Source organism: Callorhinchus milii, unplaced genomic scaffold (assembly GCF_018977255.1).
Source record: "Callorhinchus milii isolate IMCB2004 unplaced genomic scaffold, IMCB_Cmil_1.0 Scaffold4, whole genome shotgun sequence".
NCBI lineage: Eukaryota > Metazoa > Chordata > Chondrichthyes > Chimaeriformes > Callorhinchidae > Callorhinchus > Callorhinchus milii.
In genome coordinates this window covers 74,100,138-74,121,866 of record NW_024704745.1, presented here as the reverse complement: position 1 = coordinate 74,121,866, position 21,729 = coordinate 74,100,138, and the positions used below count along the sequence as shown (strand labels likewise).

At 47.1% G+C, this 21,729-nt stretch overlaps 1 protein-coding gene across 1 annotated transcript in view; it reads left to right on the top strand.

Moving 5' to 3' along the window:
- Window positions 1–5,961: 5,961 nt before the first annotated feature.
- Window positions 5,962–21,729, top strand: part of foxo1a (forkhead box O1 a) — an 80,954-nt gene continuing 65,186 nt past the window's right edge. The window contains exon 1 of the mRNA XM_042334662.1: window positions 5,962–6,648. Coding sequence (XP_042190596.1) covers window positions 6,031–6,648 — 618 coding nt within the window. The 5' untranslated portion in view covers window positions 5,962–6,030. The remainder of the gene's footprint in view (window positions 6,649–21,729) is intronic.

The window sequence follows — 21,729 nt, the reverse complement described above, 5'->3', positions numbered from 1 at the left end:
GACTTATGTTGATACAGATTGCTGGGTACAATCAGTCAATAATTGACTCTTAATTTGTGTTGGCACACGTTTGACTGATATGGTCTGGGGCACTTTTAAGCAGTGTGGAGAGAATATAAAAGATTTGATTTCAATGATTGTGTTTAGAAAATGCAGAAGTGGTCCCCCGATAGCCTAGTGGTTAAAGGCACTGCCTGGTCCAGTTGTTAGTTTGTGGTTCAAACCCTGGTCTGTGTAGTTAGCTGATCCCAATTGGGGCAGCAGTAGAATTGCTACAGTTGGAGTTAATGCCCATGTGTTTGGGACTGGAAAATCTGTCGGGTTTTCTGCCGCTGAACGCTATCTGGAGAACTTGGGTGAGAGGTGTTGGAGACGTTGGAGAAATGCAAAGAGTAGAAATTAATAAATAGAAGTCTTCACTGGTAAGTTCTATTCCTTCCCATCCATCACTGAACAGATCGACTTCAAGATCCTCACACTCGTGTTCAAATCCATTCACTACCTGGCACCTCCCTACCTCTCCGATCTCCTCACTCCCCAGTCCACCACCCGATGCCTCTGCTCGACTGGTACCAACCTCCTGCTTGTCCCTCGCAACCTCCGCCCCACCAATGGAGGTCACACTTCAGTCACTACACCCCAAAACGCTGGAATACTGCCCTTCAATCCCTCCGCCTTGCTCCCTCTCTCCCCTCAAGTCCCGCCTGAAAACCTTCCTCTTTGACTGTGCTTAGGGGCACCTCCCCCCTCCCCCCGACTCGGAGTCGGTCTCCGCCACTGTTAAGTGCTCTGAGATGCTACCCTGCTTGGAGGGCGCTATATAAATGCAAGTTGTTGTTGCTGCTACGTGTTTTGCAAAGATTTTTTTAAAAATACAAATTGTGGCTTAATAATAATAATTTGTTAATTTGATATAGACTTCATGTTATGAGGACGTCTCAAAGCACTTCACAGGATTTACTGCAGTGACCTTTTTTGAAGATGAAATTGCAAAACAAGTCCACAAATGTATATTTACTGTATGGACTTGATTGTGGTTAAAGGGGCTAAATCTTACCACCTTTTACCATGCCTCAAAGGCTTTGACTGGAAGTTTCCAAGGGCTGTGAGAAAGCAGGAACAGTAAGGAAGGTGAATGTAAGCGTTCGGAATGGATCAATCTGAACTGGCAAAAACAGCATCAGGTTCCAAATCTCCTTCTTCTGAAGAATTATTTTGCATATGCTGTAATCCCTTTTGACCCTCCCCTCGTGTCTCATTCTGTCAAAGAAAACGTTTAAGTTCCAGTTTTTGTGGGCAATCTGGTTTTAACTCAGTTGGTCCTGCGGATCTCCAAGGTGTCAAACTCAGAAATGTACTGAGCTATATGTTGGCTTATGAACAATAATGTGAGCCACACCAGTCAAAAAAGTTGCATTTGCATATGGAGAGAGCAGAGACATCATGAGGTGCAACTTATAACAACAACAACTTGCATTTATATAGCACCCTTTACGTGGAGCACTTAAAAGTGGCAGAACCTGACAGCATGTGAAGGGATTTGAAGACGAGTGAAAGGATCTTGAAATCAATCCGTTCTGCGATAGGGAGCCAGTGTATCCTTGGCGAGGACTGGTGTGATGGAGGTATGGAGTTTCGTGAGAATACGGGGAGCGGAGTTCTGAATCAACTCATATTCATTTAGATACATGGAAAATGGTTTGGGGGAATTTTGTGTTTAATATGTAACTCACAAAACATGTACCAATTGAGTATTATTCATTTTGCTGTATTATTCATTTTGCTGTATTATTCAGCTTAATATTATTTTAGTTGACTATTTTAATTGAAAATTCGAAAAGCCGGACTGGAGGATTTTTTTTTACCACATACGTGCAACTCGTTTAAACAGCCATGCACGCTCCTCTGTAGGTAAATTGTCAGCGTGAATTATCTGAGATGCATGCTTTCTGCAGAAGCCGAGGCGGCCGCAAATCACCTTTCATGAGCCGCATGTGTCTCGTGGCTCTATGGTTTGACAGCATTGGTATATGTAACAGTCCGTCTTGATATGCAGGTGGGGATGGTGGTGAGGAGGTTAGACTAAAAATATCACAATCAGTGCCCCACAAACAGTTGTGGATTGATGTGACCAATTTATTATTTTTTTCTTGAGGGATTACTACGACTAGAGGATACAAGGAACTGTGCAGCTTTATCTGTCATTAACATCGATGGGGTTTCCATTCAAAATAATAACATTTTGAATTATCTGGCTTCGAGACGTCTTAAAGCGCTTCATAGAATAATTAACTCTATGTTTTGCGGGTGATAGCGGCAGCCATTGCGCACAGCAGCGACCCACAAAAGTGGTGGATTAAGTGACCAAATGGTCATTATTATTATTCTTTGAAGGATTACCCCTGGAAAGCGATCCGGCAATCGATCAACAACCGAGTTCTTAGTTACCGCTGGATAAACGGAAGCTTGCGGAGTAAGGAAACTTAGCTGAGGCAGAATTAGCGTTGAGCTAAATAACCCGCAATCGGCCGACACATCTCAGGTAAAGTAGGATGTGGAGCCGGAGGGAGCAGCAGAAAGCATATTTATCAGTGGAGATAAATTTAGACTGAACTCGGGCTGAACCGATAGATCCAATTACTGTACAAATGGTAAGATGCCGAATACCTTCCAAGTCAACAAACCTCGGAGATTGGATCAATTACAGAATTGGGGTCTGCTCTGTTTTGTTGGTGTGGAAGTGACTCATGTGTGTGTGTATGTGGGGGGGAGGGGGATGTGGAGGGTGTGTGTGTGTGGAGGGTGTGTGGGGGGGGGGGGTGTGGAAGGGGGTGTGGAGGGTGTGTGTGTGTGGAGGGTGTGGGGGGTGTGTGTGTGGAGGTGTGGGGGGGGGTGTGTGGAGGGTGTGGGTGTGTGTGGCGGGTGTGGGGGGGGGGGTGTGGGTGTGTGTGGGGGTGTGGGTGTGTGTGTGTGGAGGGTGTGGGGGGGGTGTGTGGGGTGTGGGTGTGTGTGGAGGGTGTGGGTGTGTGTGTGTGGAGGGTGTGGGGGGGTGTGTGGGGTGTGGGTGTGTGTGGAGGGTGTGGGGGGGTGTGTGTGGGGGGTGGGGGGTGTTGTGTGGAGGGTGTGGGGGGGGTGTGTGGAGGGTGTGGGGTGTGGGTGTGTGTGTGTGTGTGGAGGGTGTGGGGGGTGTGTGTGTGGGGGGTGTGTGTGTGGGGGTGGGGGGTGTGTGTGTGGGGGTGGGGGGTGGTGTGTGTGTGGAGGGTGTGGGGGGGGGGGTGTGGAGGGTGTGTGTGTGGGGGGTGGTGTGTGTGTGTGTGGGGGGGGGGTGGGGGGGTGTTGTGTGTGTGGGGGGTGTGGGGGGGTGTGGGGGTGTGTGTGTGTGTGGAGGGGTGTGTGTGTGGGGGGGGGGTGTGGAGGGGTGTGTGTGGGGGGGTGGTGTGTGTGTGGAGGGGGGTGTGTGTGTGGAGGGGGTGTGGTGGGTGTGTGTGGGGGGTGGTGTGTGTGTGGAGGGGGTGGTGTGTGTGGGGGGGGGGTGTGGAGGGGTGTGTGTGGAGGGGGGTGGTGTGTGTGTGGAGGGTGTGTGTGTGGGGGGGGGTGTGGAGGGGTGTGTGTGTGGAGGGGGGGTGGTGTGTGTGTGGAGGGGTGTGGGGGGGGAGGGGTGTGGTGGGGGGGGTGTGGGGTGTGTGTGTGTGTGTGGAGGGGTGTGTGTGTGTGGGGGGGGGGGTGTGTGTGTGGAGGGTGTGGAGGGGTGTGTGTGGGGGGGTGTTGTGTGTGTGGGGGGTGTGGGGTGTGTGTGTGTGTGTGGGGGGGGGGGTGTGGAGGGGTGTGTGTAGGGGGTTGGTGTGTGTGTGGAGGGGTGTGTGTGTGGGGGGGGGGGGGGTGTGGAGGGTGTGGGGGGGGGTGTGGAGGGGTGTGTGTGTGGAGGGGTGGGATGTGCTGGAAGGAAGAGTTGCAATCCTCACTGGAGCACAGTAACTGCTGCAGTTAGCGATGCAAAGCTTTGGGAAAGGAGCGCACGTTATCCAAACCACTGACCCACGAGAGTGACGGAACCGCACCATTATTTTGGCCGATATTCCCATCAGTTTTCCCGACTGAACGCACAGCCAAAGCCGCCTCCCGGCTGCCAGGTCCCGACCTGTTACACTGTGTGTGAGTGTGTGTGTGTGTGAGTGAGTGTTTAGATCCAAAGACATTAATCGCTCTGATAAATAAAACACTCACACGGTCCGGTTGAGCTGTGAATGCAGTTAGTGTGTGCGATTGCATGTGTGTGTGTAGTGTGTGTGGTGTGTATGTATGTGTGTGTGTAGTGTGTGTGGTGTGTATGTAGTGTGTGTGGTGTGTATATGTATGTGTGTGTATGTATGTGTGTGTGTAGTGTATGTGGTGTGCGTGGTGTGTATGTGTTATGTGTGTGTATGTGTGTGGTGTGTATGTAGTGTGTGTGGTGTGTATGTAGTGTGTGTGGTTGTATGTAGTGTGTGTGGTGTGTATGTATGTGTGTGTATGTAGTGTGTGTGTGTGTAGTGTGTGTGGTGTGTATGTAGTGTGTAGTATGTGTGTGTGTGTGTAATCCTCCCACCATGTGTTTTGCCCGACGTCGATGTTGTGGTGTTGAGTGGGCGGACACTGCACCTCTCAACCAAACCCGAAACAGGGGGCGGGGGGGGGGGGGGGGGAGGGGCGAGAGTGCGACGTCACAATCGGAGGGAGGTCCCGCCCCTCGCAAAGCGGCGTGCGACTGGCTGGGCGGCCCGGGCGGCCGGCGAGGGGGGTGCGTTCCATTGGCCGAGACGGCCGCCTGTCAAAACACTTCCTCCTCCCTCCCCCCCCGCAATGTATCCATGTATGTATCCGCCAGCAGGTTAGGTGGTCACGGGGGGGGGAGAGAGCACAATACAGCGCTTGTCTCTGGGACTGACTGACGGGGAGTGACTGGGACTGGGACTGACTGGGAGGGACTGGGACTGACTGGGAGTGACTGGGACTGGGACTGACTGGGAGTGACTGGGACTGGGAGGGACTGGGACTGACTGGGAGTGACTGGGACTGGGACTGACTGGGAGTGACTGGGACTGGGACTGACTGGGAGTGACTGGGACTGGGAGGGACTGGGACTGACTGGGAGTGACTGGGACTGGGACTGACTGGGAGTGACTGGGACTGGGAGGGACTGGGACTGACTGGGAGGGACTGGGAGTGACTGGGACTGGGACTGACTGGGAGTGACTGGGACTGGGAGGGACTGGGACTGACTGGGAGGGACTGGGACTGACTGGGAGTGACTGGGAGTGACCGAGTTTGCTCAGCGCGGGGTTGGCGAAGTGGGACCTCATAATGGTACGGCAGAGGACAGACGTGACGCTTCATCCACTCGCTCTTTAAATGCTCCTTTCGTCGGCTCTTGTTTTTTTTTATTTGGGGGAGAGACAGAGAGAGAGAGCGAGAGAGAGAGAGAGAGAGAGGGGGACAGACAGACACAGACAGACAGACAGACATCTGCGGTGTACAGGACGGGGCAGTGCAGTGCAGTGCAGGGAGTGTGTGCGGTTGCATCGTCTTTTCTGGAAGAGGCGACGACTCGCAGAAGGTTTTTTTTTAAAAAAGGGAGAGATCAGAAGTGACTTTCCTTCCCTCCCCCTCCTGTCCCCTTCCCCCCCCTCTCTCTCTCTCCCCCTCCTCCTCCTCTCCCCTCCTCCTCCTCCTCCAGTCTATTTATGAAGTGACGAGGTAACTTTTTGTGTGTGTGTGTGTGTGTGTGTGAGTGCGATCTTATTATCGCTGTCTTATTTGGGAACCGATCTCTCCTCCTCCTGCGTTGCTCTTTTAATTTATTTTTGCTTTCCCTTTAAGAGGGAAAGAGAGAGAGACAGAGGGAGAGGGGGAAGGAGTGAGAGGAGAGAAGGAGAGAGAGAGAGAGAGAGTGAGGTGGGTGTGTGGAGGGGGGGGAGTTGGTGGTGGTGGTGGGAAGAGGAGAGGAGAGGGGAGAGGAGGGGAGGAGAGGGGGTTCGTTAACTCACCAGAGCCATGGCCGAGGCACCGACGCTGCAACAGGTCGTGGACATCGACCCCGACTTCGAGCCGGTGCCGCGGCCCCGCTCCTGCACTTGGCCGCTGCCCCGGCCCGACTTCAGCTGCGCCTCCTCCCCGGCCTCGGCGAAGCAGGAGGGGCAGAGCGAGTTCGCCCTGACCCCGGAGGGCAGCGGCGGCGGCGGCGGCGGAGGCGCCGGGGGGCGGGCGAGCGCTTCGGTGTCGCCGGCTCTGGTGCTGGAGGAGCAGCAGCCGCCGCCGCCGCCGGAGGAGAAGCCCCTGATCCTGGGGTCCGATTGCTGCCCCGACTTCCAGTGTCAGCAGCCGGAGGGCTGTCACCATCCACAGCATCAGCACCAACACCAGCACCAGCAGCAGCAGCAGCAGCAGCAGCAGAGCCCGGGGGCCGGAGCCCAGGTCACACCGGCCCAGAGGAAGAGCAGCTCGTCCCGCAGGAACGCGTGGGGGAACATGTCCTACGCCGACCTGATCACCAAAGCCATCCAGAGTTCCCCCGAGAAGCGCCTGACCCTGTCCCAGATCTACGACTGGATGGTCCGGAGTGTGCCCTACTTCAAGGATAAAGGCGACAGCAACAGCTCCGCGGGATGGAAGGTGGGAGCAGGAGGTGGCACTCACTAACGCCCGTCTAACGTTGTCTTTCTTTCTTTTTTTTTTCTTAACCCCCTCTCCTCTCCCCCTCTCCCCCTCCTCTCCCCCTCTTATTAATCGGTGTCGGTCATGTGGATTCGGTTCAACTTTCCCAAACTTGGGGGGTGTGTTTGCCAAAAAAAAAATGAATGCAAAAAAAAAAACAACCCCCACACACACACACACCACCCTCTTTTTTTTTTTTGGGGGGGGCTGCGGAAATCAAGGGGTTTGTGCTGTCCCCCCCCCCACTCCCCTCCATACAAAAAATATGTATCTGATTTTTAATCTGTTCTGTTAGATTCAATTCATTTTTTTGAACCCCACCCCCCCCCCCCCAAAAAAAAATGATATAGAATTCACGGTTTGTCGTAGATTTTAGTATTTTTTTCTCTCACTCTCTCTCTCTCTCTCTCTCGCGCGCGCGGGCGCACTTTTGAGGGCGCAAGACTGCCTCCAGGGTGGAAGGAAGTGCGATCCGGGAAGGACAGGAGTTCCTTCGCGGACAGCTACGTCCGTCCGACTTTTGACAATTCTCCGGGTTGCAAGGATTCTTCTTCCTACGTAGGTAATCGTGGAATTACACAGCACAGAAGGAGGCCATTCGGCCCATCGTGTCTGTGCCGGGCTCTTCGAACAGAGCTATCCAATTCCACCCCGCTCCCCCGCTCTCTCCCCATAGCCCTGCAAACTTGTCCTCCCCAAATAACGATCGACTTCTCTCTTAAAAGTTGTTATCGAATCGGCTTCCGCCGCCCTTTCAGGCAATGCATTCCAGTGTGTGAAACAATTTTAGGTCTGAGTGACCCAGCGCGGGGTACTGTACCTCGCGTGTGCGTGTGTGTGTGCGTGTGTGCGCCATCCAGTCCGCACACGTATTGAAATTGCATCTTTCAGAAGGGATAGACCTGCAGATTTATCACTATTTTTTAAGAGAAAGAAAAGATATACATTTCCCCTGTGTGATCGAAACAGCGCAAGCGTACACTTGATGATAATAATAATACTAATAATAATAATGATGATGATGATGATGATGATAGCACTTGATCTAAGAATCATGGAATTGTTTAAAAGAAATGCAAACACTATAGAATCAATCAAATACAGACCCCCTTGGAATCACTGTCCAGACTGGGATACTGTACTCTGACTAAACTGTCTCTCGGGCTGTCGCTTGTTCTCTTTGAAGTAACTTGTAAATAAAGAGGGAGCTTTGGGGGGGTTGTTGGGGGGTTGGTGGGGTGGGGGGGTGGGGGGTCCCAAATGAGGATTAATATAAGCTGTGAACCCGGTTCGTGGATTGTCAGTAAATCGATATTGATTGACTTGTGTCCCAGGTTTTCAAACCCCCCCTCAAAGGGATTTTTCATAGATCGGGATCAGCGGTGCACTGCTCTGGTTGGGCTGTACAGCAGAGACTGTGTGTGTGACTGTGTGTGTTTATGTGTGTGTTGGTGTGTTTGTGTGTGTGACTGTGTGTGTTTATGTGTGTGTTGGTGTGTTTCTGTGTGTGACTGTGTATGTATATGAGTGTGTTTGTATGTGTGTATGTATATGTGTGTGTATGTTTGTGTGTGTGTGACTGTGTTGGTGTATGTTTGTGTGTGTGTGCGACTGTGTTGGTGTATGTTTGTGTGTATGTTTGTGTGTGTGTGTGACTGTGTTGGTGTATGTTTGTGTGTGACAGTGTTGGTGTATGTTTGTGTGTGTGTGTGTGTGTGTGTGACTGTGTGTCTGTGTGACTGTGTGTATGTTTGTGTGTGTGTGTGACTGTGTTGGTGTATGTTTGTGTGTGTGTGTGTGTGACTGTGTGTCTGTGTGTATGTTTGTGTGTGTGTGTGTGTGTGTGTGTGTATGTTTGTGTGTGTGTGTGTGTGACTTGGTGTATGTTTGTGTGTGTGTGTGTGTGTGACTGTGTGTGTATGTTTGTGTGTATGTTTGTGTGTGTGTATGTTTGTGTGTGTGTGTGTTTGTGTGTGTGTGACTGTGTGACTGTGTGTGTATGTTTGTGTGTGTGAGAGTTGGGGAACATTCTTCGCTTCTCGTAAATGACATTATTTTTGTAAAAAAAAAGCTACTGAGAGCCTCTGATCTGATCTGTGAGGAATCGGGTTACACGTTGGAAAATGGAGCAAATGTCAACAGAGTTCTTGTTAATTGTCTGTGGGGTTTTCCCCGTGAAATGTTGGCTGATGTGTGGCACAGGTACATCCCCGGGGGGGGGGGGGTCCGGGGGGGGGGGTCCTGGGGGAGGGTCCTGGGGGGGAGGGTCCTGGGGGGGAGGGTCCTGGGGGGAGGGTCCTGGGGGGAGGGTCCTGGTCCTGGGGGGAGGGTCCTGGGGGGGAGGGTCCTGGGGGGGAGGGTCCTGGGGGGAGGGTCCTGGGGGGAGGGTCCTGGGGGGGTCCTGGGGGGGTCCTGGGGGGGAGGGTCCTGGGGGGAGGGTCCTGGGGGGGGGTCCTGGGGGGGAGGGTCCTGGGGGAGGGTCCTGGGGGGAGGGTCCTGGGGGGGTCCTGGGGGGTCCTGAGGGTCCTGGGGGAGGGGTCCTGGGGGGAGGGTCCTGGGGGAGGGTCCTGGGGGGGGAGGGTCCTGGGGGGGGTCCTGGGGGGTCCTGGGGGGGTCCTGGGGGGAGGGTCCTGGGGGGGGGGTCCTGGGGGGGCAGTAAGACTGGGGTTCCGGACGCTGTTCATTTTAAAAGTAAATCACTGTTAATGAACGTTGTAAACTCGGGCAATGCCGAGCGTTTGGCACTCGCTGCCCAGTCCTGAACTCCACACACCACTGGGGGTTAACTTAGCGGCGGTCACACCGCCCCGTAACCCCCACTCCCCCCCACACCCACACACACTCCCCCACACCCACCCCCAACACACACTCCCCCACACCCACACCCCCACACACACACTCCCCCACCACACCCACACACACACTCCCCCAACACACCCACACACACACTCCCCCCAACACACACTCCCCCACACCCACACCCCCAACACACACACACTCCCCCCACACCCCCAACACACACACACACTCCCCCCCACACCCACACACACACTCCCCCCCACACCCACACACACACTCCCCCACACCCACACCCCCAACACACACACACTCCCCCCACACACACACACACCCCCCACACCACACACACTCCCCCCCCACACACACACTCCCCCCACACCCACACACACACACTCCCCCACACCACACACACACACTCCCCCACACCCCCCAACACACACACACACTCCCCCCACACCCCCCCCCAACACACACACACACTCCCCCCAACACGCACACACACTCCCCCCACAACACACACACACTCCCCCCCCCCCCCAACACACACACCATACTCCCCCCCACACCCCCACTCCCCCAACACACACACACACACTCTCCCCACACACACACTCCCCCCACACACACCCCCACTCCCCCAACACACACACACACACTCTCCCCCCACACACACCCACTCCCCCCCCACACCTCCCAACACACACACACACGTGTTGTCAGTGCGCAGTTCGGGAAGGACTCGGGATTGTCGGCGGCGAAATATTCGCGTGTGATTTACTATTTAAAGGGTGCGGTGCGGTGCGGTGGTCGTGACGTGGGTCCCGGCGGAGGGACCGGGAGAGGGGCCGCCACCTGTGTCTAAGTCGTCACGGGAAGGACGGGGGGAACTTTACACATATATATATATATATATATATATATAAAGAAGTTATTGCTCAATGTTGAAGCAGCAGAAGCTGTCGGTGAATCAGCGTCGGGGGGGGCGGGCGATGGGGAGGGCGGGGCGATGGGGGGGCGGGGCGATGGGGGGCGGGGCGATGGGGGGGCGATGGGGGGGTGGGGCGGCGCTGATCACACGCCGATGTCACTCAGGCCGCGCCCTGAGCCCCGTGACGTCCCCCGTCACCTCCCCCTCCCCCTCCCATTGGCCGAGGCGCGTCACTCGCGTGAGGTCACAATGGGCCGCGCCGCCGCTGATTGGGCGGGAGGCGCTGTCCATCAGCCGCTTGGCAACGTTTGTGGCGGGAGAGGGGGGGGGGCGGGGGAGCGCGGGATCACCTGACACTGACTGGTTCATTGACAGAAACCGAGGCTGATCCCCCACTGCCCCTCACCCCCTCTCCTGGTGTCCCCCCCAGTGTGTGTTTAGGGGGGAAGCAATTTGTGACAGGTTTTGTGCCCAAACAGATTCCTTTTTTTGTTTGAGTATATATTATATATATATATGTTTGTTTATAAATATAATATTCAGCACCAGAGAAATCTACAGCAAACACAACATCTTCTGTTGCACATTCCCCCCCACTCCCCCCCCCACTGTGTGAGTGTAGTGAGTGTAGTGAGTGAGTGTGTGAGTGTGTATAGTGAGTGAATGTGTGTATAGTGAGTGTGAGTGTATAGTGAGTGAGTGTGTATAGTGAGTGAGTGTATAGTGAGTGAGTGTATAGTGAGTGTGTGTGTATAGTGAGTGAATGTGTGTATAGTGAGTGAGTGTATAGTGAGTGTGAGTGTATAGTGAGTAAATGTGTGTATAGTGAGTGAATGTGTATAGTGAGTGAGTGTATAGTGAGTGTGAGTGTGAGTGTATAGTGAGTGTGAGTGTATAGTGAGTGAGTGTATAGTGAGTGAATGTGTGTATAGTGAGTGAGTGTGTGTAGTGAGTGTGTGAGTGTATAGTGAGTGAGTGTATAGTGAGTGTGTGTGTGTGTAGTGAGTGAGTGTATAGTGAGTGTGTGTGTATAGTGAGTGAGTGTATAGTGAGTGTGACTGAGTGTGTGAGTGTACAGTGAGTGTGAGTGAATGTGTGAGTGTGTGTATAGTGTGTGTGTGTGGGGGTCACAATGTTTTTAATGCTAATGCAGAATAGAAGCTCATTTGACGTTTCCAACCAATCGTAGCCTTTTGTTGATCATAAAAAAAGTACAATCTCTCTCTTTCTCTCTCACACTCTCTCTCTCTCTCTCACACACACACACACACACACAGCAGCAGCAGCAGTTAGCGGAACCGGTTCGTTATTTTTACATCTTCCGGCAAAACAGCCACAATAATAAAAGCGTGTGATGCATTTCCTTATAGGTTGGAAAATAAACACGTTTCTTTTTTTTTGCAGAATTGACTCATTTGAACTTTTGAATATTTGCGCAATCGCCAGTCAGCCTGGAACATAAACTGTGCTTGTAAACACGGGGATTACCTGTGTGCTCAGGTACAGTAAATGCAAAAAAAAAAACATCCTGCTCACTGGGTTTGAAACCGTGGCAGGTGCAGGTAGAGATGGTTCCAGATGAAATCACTTGTGAAATGTTTTTTTATTTGGGGTGGGGGGGAATCAGTGTAATCTCACTAACCTTCTCCCAAACCACGACATAGCAATACATGAATGAAACTCTTGTCCGACTGACTGTTTAAAATATTCTGCTCATCTGGAGAATGAGTCAATCTGGACTTTTGCATCGCTCACCCCCTCTCTCCCTCCCTTTTAGCCACGAAGCCGTGTAACTGAGTACTAATTCGGTGGCCAGGTTATACCAGTTCAATACGACTCGATAATACCGATGGTTATCTTTCGGTAATTGTAGCTGTCAAATATTTACACGTTTACGCTGTCTTCGTGAAATATTGCAGAACGGTAAATACACTTGAATTGTATTTCGCAGGATTCAAGATATTATCATTCATTTTTACAAAGGCAGCTTTGTTCTGATCTCAACCAAGTAACAATTAGAAAGTCTAATGATGTTTACATTAGTTGGATATTTACTGTGCTGAACGCCACTATTGAATGTAGACTTTTATTTTGGAAGCCATTGATTTGGTTTGTATCGATGAGGTATTTTAGTGTGTATTTATGGTCAAATGCCTTGCGAAATTCACATGACAGATCGAATCTCTTGTGGAGTGACTGTTCACATTTTAATATGTAGAAGTATATCATGTGGAACCAACTACATTATGGGGCATTTGGCCCAACTAGTCCTTGTTGTTGTTTATACTGTACTTCAATCATGAACCTCCAATCATCCTCCCATCCAATATTAGCCCTCTATTCCATCTTACTCGTGTAAGATTCATACTTTTCAATCTCTATCAGGACCCCTAACAATTATTTCAGGGAAAATTTACTTCTTTACGTTTGTGTCTTATTTGTCTGGATATGAAGCCAAGGACTCCAATTCCATAAACATGCTGTAATACTGTATTATTATACCTCTACACATCTGATAGACATGGTAAAGTTAATATCAGTTATATCTTATAGGTAGAAAAGCTTTCGTGTTAATGAATAGCACAGAATTAGTGTGCTAGTTGCAAATTGGCATTGTAAATGAAGTTTGTGGTGTCGGTTTTACCCAGTTGATAGAACTCTCACTTCTGATTCAGAAAGTTGTGGTTTAAGCCTTACTTTGGGATTTGCTGCTAGTTTCTAGTGCAGTGCTGGGGAGTGTTGCATTGTTTGAGGTACCGTCCTTTGGATAAGGCATTAAGTCCTGTGTGCCTGTTCAGGTGAATATTAAACATCCTATGCCAACACACTATTTGGAAGCCATTTCCCAATGCCCTGACCAACATTCCTTCTGATAAAATTAGTCATAGTCACTTCATGGCTGTATGTGGGACATTGCCCCGTGCAAATTAACTGTTGTATTTGCCGACACGTAAAAATTCAGTCACCGTACTTCATGGTCATATTCACGTGAAGAGCCTTGAGACGTTTGACAAAGTGCTCAGGCACTATATCAAAAGCAAGAATTATTACTAGAGTTGTGAAAGATAGTTGTTTGTTGCGTTACTGCCATTGATATTATCTGAAGTTAATGGAATTTATGCTGATTCATTTTATGACTCAGCCAAGTTAGAGATTCTGACAGTAGGGGTCTCTGATCTACTTGCTCTGCTGTTCCGTCTCCAGTTTCTTTTTGTTTGTGATTGATTGTGTGATTGGATAATGTTTACAAATTCTTGGAGATTAAACCAGAGAGCACAGTTCCTTCTTCTTTATATATATATATATATATATACGCGTGTGTGTGTCAGAGAGATTAGCAGCAATAGGAAATTGGGCTCACCTTGTATTGTGAAATATTTTTAAAGTTCTTGTAAGTCTCTCAAGTGTTCTCATTTTAAACACCACAGAAGAATCAAAAGTCTCCTTTTCCTTCAGAGAATACCGCGAGCTAAGAAAGATTTTCTTGGTTACAGATTTACCAAAAAAAAACATATTGTGGGACATCAGCTGACTGAAAACTGTATCTGTTACAAAAAGGGCAGCAGATTTTGTGGTTAAATGATTGCAAAATTATGGTAATGAAACTTTTGATTGCAAGCCAGGGTGATGGGAAATGCAGAAGGAAAGAGAACTTAACGAAAACACAATCGTCACAATACTTCAACCGGTGGAAAATATATCATTTTGCGAGTTTAAGTGAGAATGAATGACCAAATCAGACTGTAAATAAGCCCTTTGCTTTGACTGATTAAATGATGACTGAAGAATGATTATTCTAACTTGATCAGTATAACACAGTAAGAACTATTAGATATTTTATTTGTGGATCATGTTGTATATTTCTATAGCTGCCCTATCTTCAATAATTGTTACATCATGAATACTGCCTTGTTGGTCCTATTGATTTGTATATTTACTGAGTTATAGGACGGTTCATTAATATAGGTGAAAGCAATGCAAACATAATATTTCAAATACGATTTTACCAAACTTCCAAATATTGAAATATTCATTAAGTATGAACAAGAAGCTTTGCAAGAATGACTAAATCTTGTCAGTGTTGAACAAATATGTCTTGGGGGACCTTTCTATAAAGATATATAAAAATCATAATAATCCTTGCATTTCACATTGGGAGGAAAGCTTCACGGGATTTACTGCAAACGGCGGTGACTGTGTATTTGTTAGGTGAGTGCGGCAGCCAGTTTGCACACAGCAATGTCCCACAAACAGCCATGAAGTAAATGACTAATGTTATCTGGAAGATTGTTGAGCAGGATCTTGGCAGATTCTGAACAAAGGATAGCAGTAGCAAGGATTCTGTGTTCAGTTAGGTAATAGCTCGATGCTGTAATGGGAAGGTGGTAAAAATTAATATGTGGCAGGCTGATATCACCTTAGGCAATACTATTGCTCCTCAGCAAGGTATAAGCCAGAACAGCTCCCAACAAGTTAATGATAATAAAAATAATGATAATCCTTGCATTTGACATAGCGCCTTGTCACGTCTTGGAGACGTCTCAAAGCGCTTCACAAAATATACTTTGAAGTGAATTGACTATATATTTTGTGGGTGAAATATGCATCTAAGGTAGTATGTTTATTGCTGGTTGTTGCCCTGATTTTTGTGGTCTATGGAGTATTAATAACACTGGCAGTCTAGTGGTCAGACAGTAGCGTTGATATTTTGGAAGGAGATCAAATGTGCTATTTTCCATCCAAAACTCTATTATAACCTTATAATTCGAATAGTGCCAACTGCCTTTTAAATCTACTTTTACTATTGTTCACTCATCAGGTACTTTGGGATCGATGCAAAATAACTGTATTGTGTTCAGTTTTAGTGCAAGTACTTTGCTGCCTAGTTGTGTGTTTTTTGCTCACGCTACATGGATTGTAGCCACAGATGTCACTGGAAGCTGATGAGGGCTCGTGGAATCATCAGAAGGTTATCTCAGAATAACGTTCATGTAGATCTCGTAGAAATAAGGCTGTGTGGGTTTTTGGGGATCATGATATTGTGGTGAGAGGGAGAGAAGTAGAGAAATATAATTTCTTTGTGTTCTAAATGTCAGGTTGCAACTTCAGTCAAAGGCAGCAGCGTTACTAGGAATGTTGGCTGCAGTGAGTCATACTGTCTGTGTTTCGGTGGTTTAAATAAGCACAAAAGAAATGCTTTGTCTTATGTGATTCTTATGAGTAATAATTCAGTGACTGTATTCAGGTAATCGTGCTTCTCGTCTCGTTCCCATCACTAATCTTTGGGGACAGGAACTTTGGTTCTCTCCAGCTGAAGTGAACTCATTTATAACTTCTACTTCCCAGCACCCATGAATGCATTTGTGGAGTCCTGTAGGGTATTGGTTGGAGCACTTGCCTTGCAAGCGAAAGGTTCGATTCCCAGGCAGGGTGAAACTTAGGCAAGTCTCCTTACTCCACATGCCTCTGTTTATCTAGCAATAAGTGGGAGCCCAGTTGTTAGTCGATTGGCGGATCGCTTTTTCCGTGGGTAACAATCCCTTCAAACAAAAGTACTTTGGTCACTCAATCCATGAATGCTGTGTGCATTTTGGCTGCCGCATTTTGCCAACAAATTATACAGTCAATTCACTTTACAGTATATTCTGTGAAGCGCTTTGAGACATCTCGAAGATGTGATAAGATATATTAAATGCAAGGATTATTATGATACATAACTGCCCACTCCAATACACATGGCGAGGAAGCTCCATTTTTCCTCCTCATCTGGTGTTCTCTGGCTTCATTCACCACCGCTATGAATGATATTTTTCTTGGCAGCACCCTATGTACAAATGCAACAAGACTTGCAAATTAAACACAGACATAAATATGGGTCGAGAAGCTCCCATTTGTTTTCAGGTTATGGTTATCGTGGAAACCGCTCATCCTCTAATTTGGTTGCCCAAGAGATGTTGGTTGGTTGGTGGCTTGCTTGCTAATGTTTCATTTGGTTATCAATCAGCTTTATGAATGGAACTGGGTTGACCTGGCTTGGTTCCAACCCGATAACAGGGCACCTTTTGCCGCCACACAGTTGAACCCTTTAAGAATTGTTTCGAGATTGAGTGATGGTGCGCACACTTCTAATACAATAAGAAAGCAAAAGTCATTTGTCAAGTTAAGACCTTTCCTTCCATAATCCACAAAGTAGATACTACTGGAATTCCAATGGTAATTGAGTATTTTGTCCCAAACACTCTCCATCTCCACAACCTTGGCCTCTTTCCCTTCATCCACATGGTTTTTCTCCTCCCCTCAACCTCACCTTGATCTATCGGTAATTACCTCTATATTCTTCACACTGTTCTCGTAGCTTGAAGGAAATTTGCTTTCCAGGAAGTATCAATGATGTGGACTTTGAAGGAACAGGCTTAAAATCACCAAGTAGCCTCTTGCCATTCCATGATTTCTTGATTGTGTTAGAAGCAGATGCATAATACAGTTGTTTCTGTGAAGGAGTTCTGTTGCAGCATTTGTTGGGCGTTCACTTATCCAATTTTCTGCAGGTTTTAGTTGGGTTTCACAAACTTGCAGTTGTAGCAAACCGTTTAATTAATTGTACGTTTAAAACATAATAATTGATCCAATGTGCAGTGCAGCATTATGTTCAGTTGGATCATTTATTCACAACTCATTTTGACTTTGAAATACTCAGATGACTCGACTAGCTCAAAATTGGAATCTGTGGCTTCATACCTGCTTCTTTTTGCCTATAATCAGGTGAACTTATCTCTTTCAGGGGCAGTTTTATCCTTTTAGCAGTTCCACCCACATAACCTCAGCAATGTCCCATACTTACTCACTGATGATTTGACTCATCCTACATTCATTACATATCTGTAAAGTGCATCTCATTAATCACTTTTAAGGACTTGTTTGAGAACTGCAAGGCATCTGCCAAATTGGTTTAAGTAATAACTAATGTTTTGCTTGAATGGATGACACTTTTGACCAACACAACTAAAAGTGAAATTTTCCTTTCAGAGAATTTGATTTTAGGAGTTTTTGTTAACAGTTTTCCTCAACTTTGAGAGCGAGTGTATTTTAATCAGAGTACTCCTTGCAGTTGATATAGTACCTCTCACATCAAGGGGATGTGTCAGAGCGCTTCACAGGATTTACTGTAAAGTATAGCGTCTCTACAGTTTGCATACAGTGATGTCCAACAAACGTATAACTTAATATCTCATCCAAAGGGCAGCACCTCCAACAATGTTCCACGTTGTAGTGTTAGCCCAGTCCTTGTGTTCAACATCCTGATGTGGAGTTTAAACCCCTGACCTTCTGACTCCGAAGCAAGAGGACTACCAACTGAGCTAGGCTCATGGTAACATCTGCGCAGGTCCATTCACATATAATAATAATCCTTGCATTTGATGGAGCGCATTATCACGTCTTTGAGATGTTTCAAAATGCTTCACAGAATACACTGCAAAGTGAATTGACTATATTTTGTGGGTGAAAGAATAGGAACAATGACTTGAGAAATGTGAGCTTTACGAAAGGACTCCCATCTGCCTGCCCCGAGAAAATGAGCTAAGTGTCTGATACAACCGAAACAAGGTGGGTATCAGAATCTTTGAGATCAGAAAGCAGTAAAGTCTCAAACGTGGTTCCAGGATTGTTCAGGAACATTTTTCCCATTTTATCCATTTCACTGTTAAGATCGCTCAAACTCGACAAACTAATCGCCGTGTGGAATTGTAGGTGTAATCACGTGCACTATTCATGGTGCAGCCAGTGCGTTTGTAATCTTGCAAGATAAAGAAGACATTTGGACAAATGTTAATGTTTCATGGTGAGGGATAAGAAAAGATAAGAGGAACGACGCAGGATTTCCATTAGATATTGCAGGAATTTAACATTTTAAGTTACACCTCTAGAACGGTATCTACATATCTACGTGGAGTCCTGTAGCTCAGTGGTTAGAGCACTCGCTTTGCAAGTGAGAGACCTGAGTTCAATTCCAGGCAGAGGGCGAAACCTTGGGCAAGTTTCCTTACTCCACACAGAGCCTAATAATAATCCCTCCAAAACCAAAAACAATATAAATTGGTCATTTTCAATCTACGACTGTTTGTGGGACATTGCTGTGCGCAATTGGCTGCCGCGTTCGCCCACAAATATACAGTCAATTCACTTTACAGTGTGTTCTGTGAAGCGCTTTGGGACGTCCTCCCGACGTGAAAAGCGCTATATCAAATGCAAGGATTATTATTATTATTATTACATGAAGAGTCTTATATAAATGCAAGCTGGCTTTTTGAAGTGTTGGTAAAGTATGTGAAAATCCTGACTTTGCCTATTAAAATACATTTCGAAACGGGATCTCCGACTGCTTAAGCTGTTTTGTTGGTAATTTATGTACATCCAGCCTAGCTGTGTGTTGCACTTTGCAAGTTACGAAGTGGGTTGTGTTTCAGGCGAGGGTGGATGGTTCATATCTATGTGGTTGGAAGAGTATTTTCTTACGAAAGGAGACCAAAAAAAAAAAAAAATTCCCCCACACACACACATACAATGCCCTTGTCCTGAAGTGGGAGAGAACCCATGCAGAGGAGCGAGTCTTTTGACTGGTTTTGTCTTGTTATAAGATTTAGGTTTATAAAATGGTGAAAATCCTTCTTGAACCTCCCGGGCATTGGCTGCCATCCAGTACTTCACTCAAGCAGCCATTCTTCGTTTGTGAACTTAGACAGTGAGTGTGTTGTCAGACTGCTCAACTATGCGAAGCGTCACAGCCAAACCCTTATGCTGTTCTCACTCTATGCCTATCCTTGCAAACGTTCTGGAGGGAGGGGGAGGCGAGGGGATGGTGGGGGGGGAAATCAATAAATAACAATCAGGAGCAGTCTTGTATCTCAAGAACTGTAGAAAAACGTTTTTAAGCCAACACTGAATTTAAGTACGCACCAAAATTCTGCTACCATCTTAAGGTTTGAAGGCTGTGGTCGTAAGATGTTTTGGGCTATTAATAAAATCCGAAAAATGCTTGAAATTGATCAACTAAGCGTTGTCGATCAGAGTCTAAAGGAAAAAAAGATCAGGATGTCAGGCGCTCCCTTTAAGTGGCAAATCCTTTATTCGAACAGAACACACAGTGTGAAAGCGTCACATTCAAATCATTAGCCTCTCTTCCAATTTCTGTACAATCCATTTCTGCCCTCTATTTATCATTTCCTGCATCTTCGTTCATAGCATTTGGTTTGGACTTTTTTTTATTATGGATGTACAGTAACATACAAATGGTGAGCAGCTGTTCAAACTCTATTGACGTGATTGTTTAAAGTGATTGTGATTTCAGGTTATCTCCAGGGAGGATGGGTTGGTGCATAGGTGATCTTTGCAGAATTAGCTGGTTAACGAGATGATTGCAGAATTATCTGTCTTGGTTAGAACTTTTCCAGGCAGCTCCAAGGGCCACAACAACAACAACAAATTACATTTGTACAGCACCTTTCACGTCGGAAAGATGTCCCAAAGCGCTGTGTATATTTTGCCAGAATTTTGATGCTGTTTTGTACATGGAAAGTGATGGGAATGTGGAATTCTCTGCTGCTGTTGAAGCAGAATCCTTAAATTCTTTTAAGAGGGAATTACTGTAGACACATAGTAGATGCTTGAAAAAGAAGAATGTTAATGGCTATGGGGGGGCGAGCAGCAGAGTGCCATTAGATTAACGAACACTCTGAGATCTGTGTGAAGGACGCTATGTAAATGCAAGTTGTTGTTAGGTTGAGTGGCTCCCAAGGCAAAATATACACCAATGCGAATTTGAAGGACTGAATGGCTTGTTTGAACACGCTGACATTCTGACTATATGATGTACGTGACCTTGTTTAACATGTCCACCCGCTAAATCTCATGATGGAGAGGCAGTTTGGAATTGATCTGAAATATATCTGGCAATTTGTGTTGCATTGAATTAATAACTGGTTTAGTTAGTATGATACTGCTGAACTGAAGCACAGGCCTTAACAGATTCTATCATAAACCCCCTGCGTGAGTTATACAATGCTTTTGTTTCACTTCTCCTTTAATTTTCCCAACAAAATGTTAGTTTCACTTGCCCCCCCATCTCCCAACCACAGAAAAAACTGGCTTGACCTTAAACTTGTGGTTCTTTTCACAAAGTGGATTGCAGGAAATGTTATTTTTACCATAATTCTTGGGTTTGCTATAGCGCCTTTCTCAAACGGAGGACACGTCAAACCACCTCACAAGATTTACCGTAAAGTGTATTTTGTAGGCGTAAGTGCAGCACGGATCCACTTATTAGGAAGAAGCCATAGAGTAGCATATGTATTTGGTCATAGGCTTATGGAAATCTAATCTTGTAGCTCAGTGGTTAGAGCACTCGCCTCGCAAGTGAGAGGACCTGGGTTCAATTCCCGGCAGGGCGAAACCTTAGGCAAGTTTCCTTACTCCACATGTCTCCATTTACTTAGCAGTAAGTAGCAACCTGTTGTTAGTTGATTGGGGGATCACTTTTCCAAGGGTAATAATCCCTTTAAAAAAATGAAATAAAAATAATTTGGTCACTCAATCCACAACTGTTTGTGCGCAATTGCTTCTGCGTTTCGCCCACAAAATATACAGTCGATTCACTTTACAGTATATTCTGTGAGGCGCTTTAAGATACCTCGAAGATGTGATAAGGCACTATATCAAAGGCAAGGATTATTATTATTAATTCAGCTCTTTGCAGCTGAACCTGCTCCGAGGAGACATGCCTACTGCAATAACAATGAACAGGTGCGCAGCTTTCCAAGAACAAAGGACGTGTCCTGAAACCAGCGAGTCAAAGTACTGAGCATTGTGCTGTCCAGTTGCTAATTTTAGTTCCTTTTTCTCCTGATGGCTCAGGATACAGCAATTTTGAGTGTGATCTGTCAGGACATAGTAACGTGTTCATCGTAATAATAATAATGCTCCTTGCGTTTGATACATCACCTTATCACGTCGTTTGTGTGAGCGAAACACCGCAGCTAATTGGGCACAGCAGTGTCCCACTAACAGTCATAGATTGAGTGACCAAATTATTATCATTCATTTACATTCTGTGCTTTTAAAATGGATGGAATTTGTAGTGATAATAAATGTGGTGAAAATGGGTTTACGAGTCTGAGACGATGGCATCCCAAGAAAATCCCTGGAACATTTGAGTGAGTTGGAAGACTGGAAGAAGGTATTATGTGCTTTTCAAGAGGACTTTTGATCAAGTGACCTCCTAGAAATTGGTGGCAAAGGTGTGGACTCTGGATTTTCCA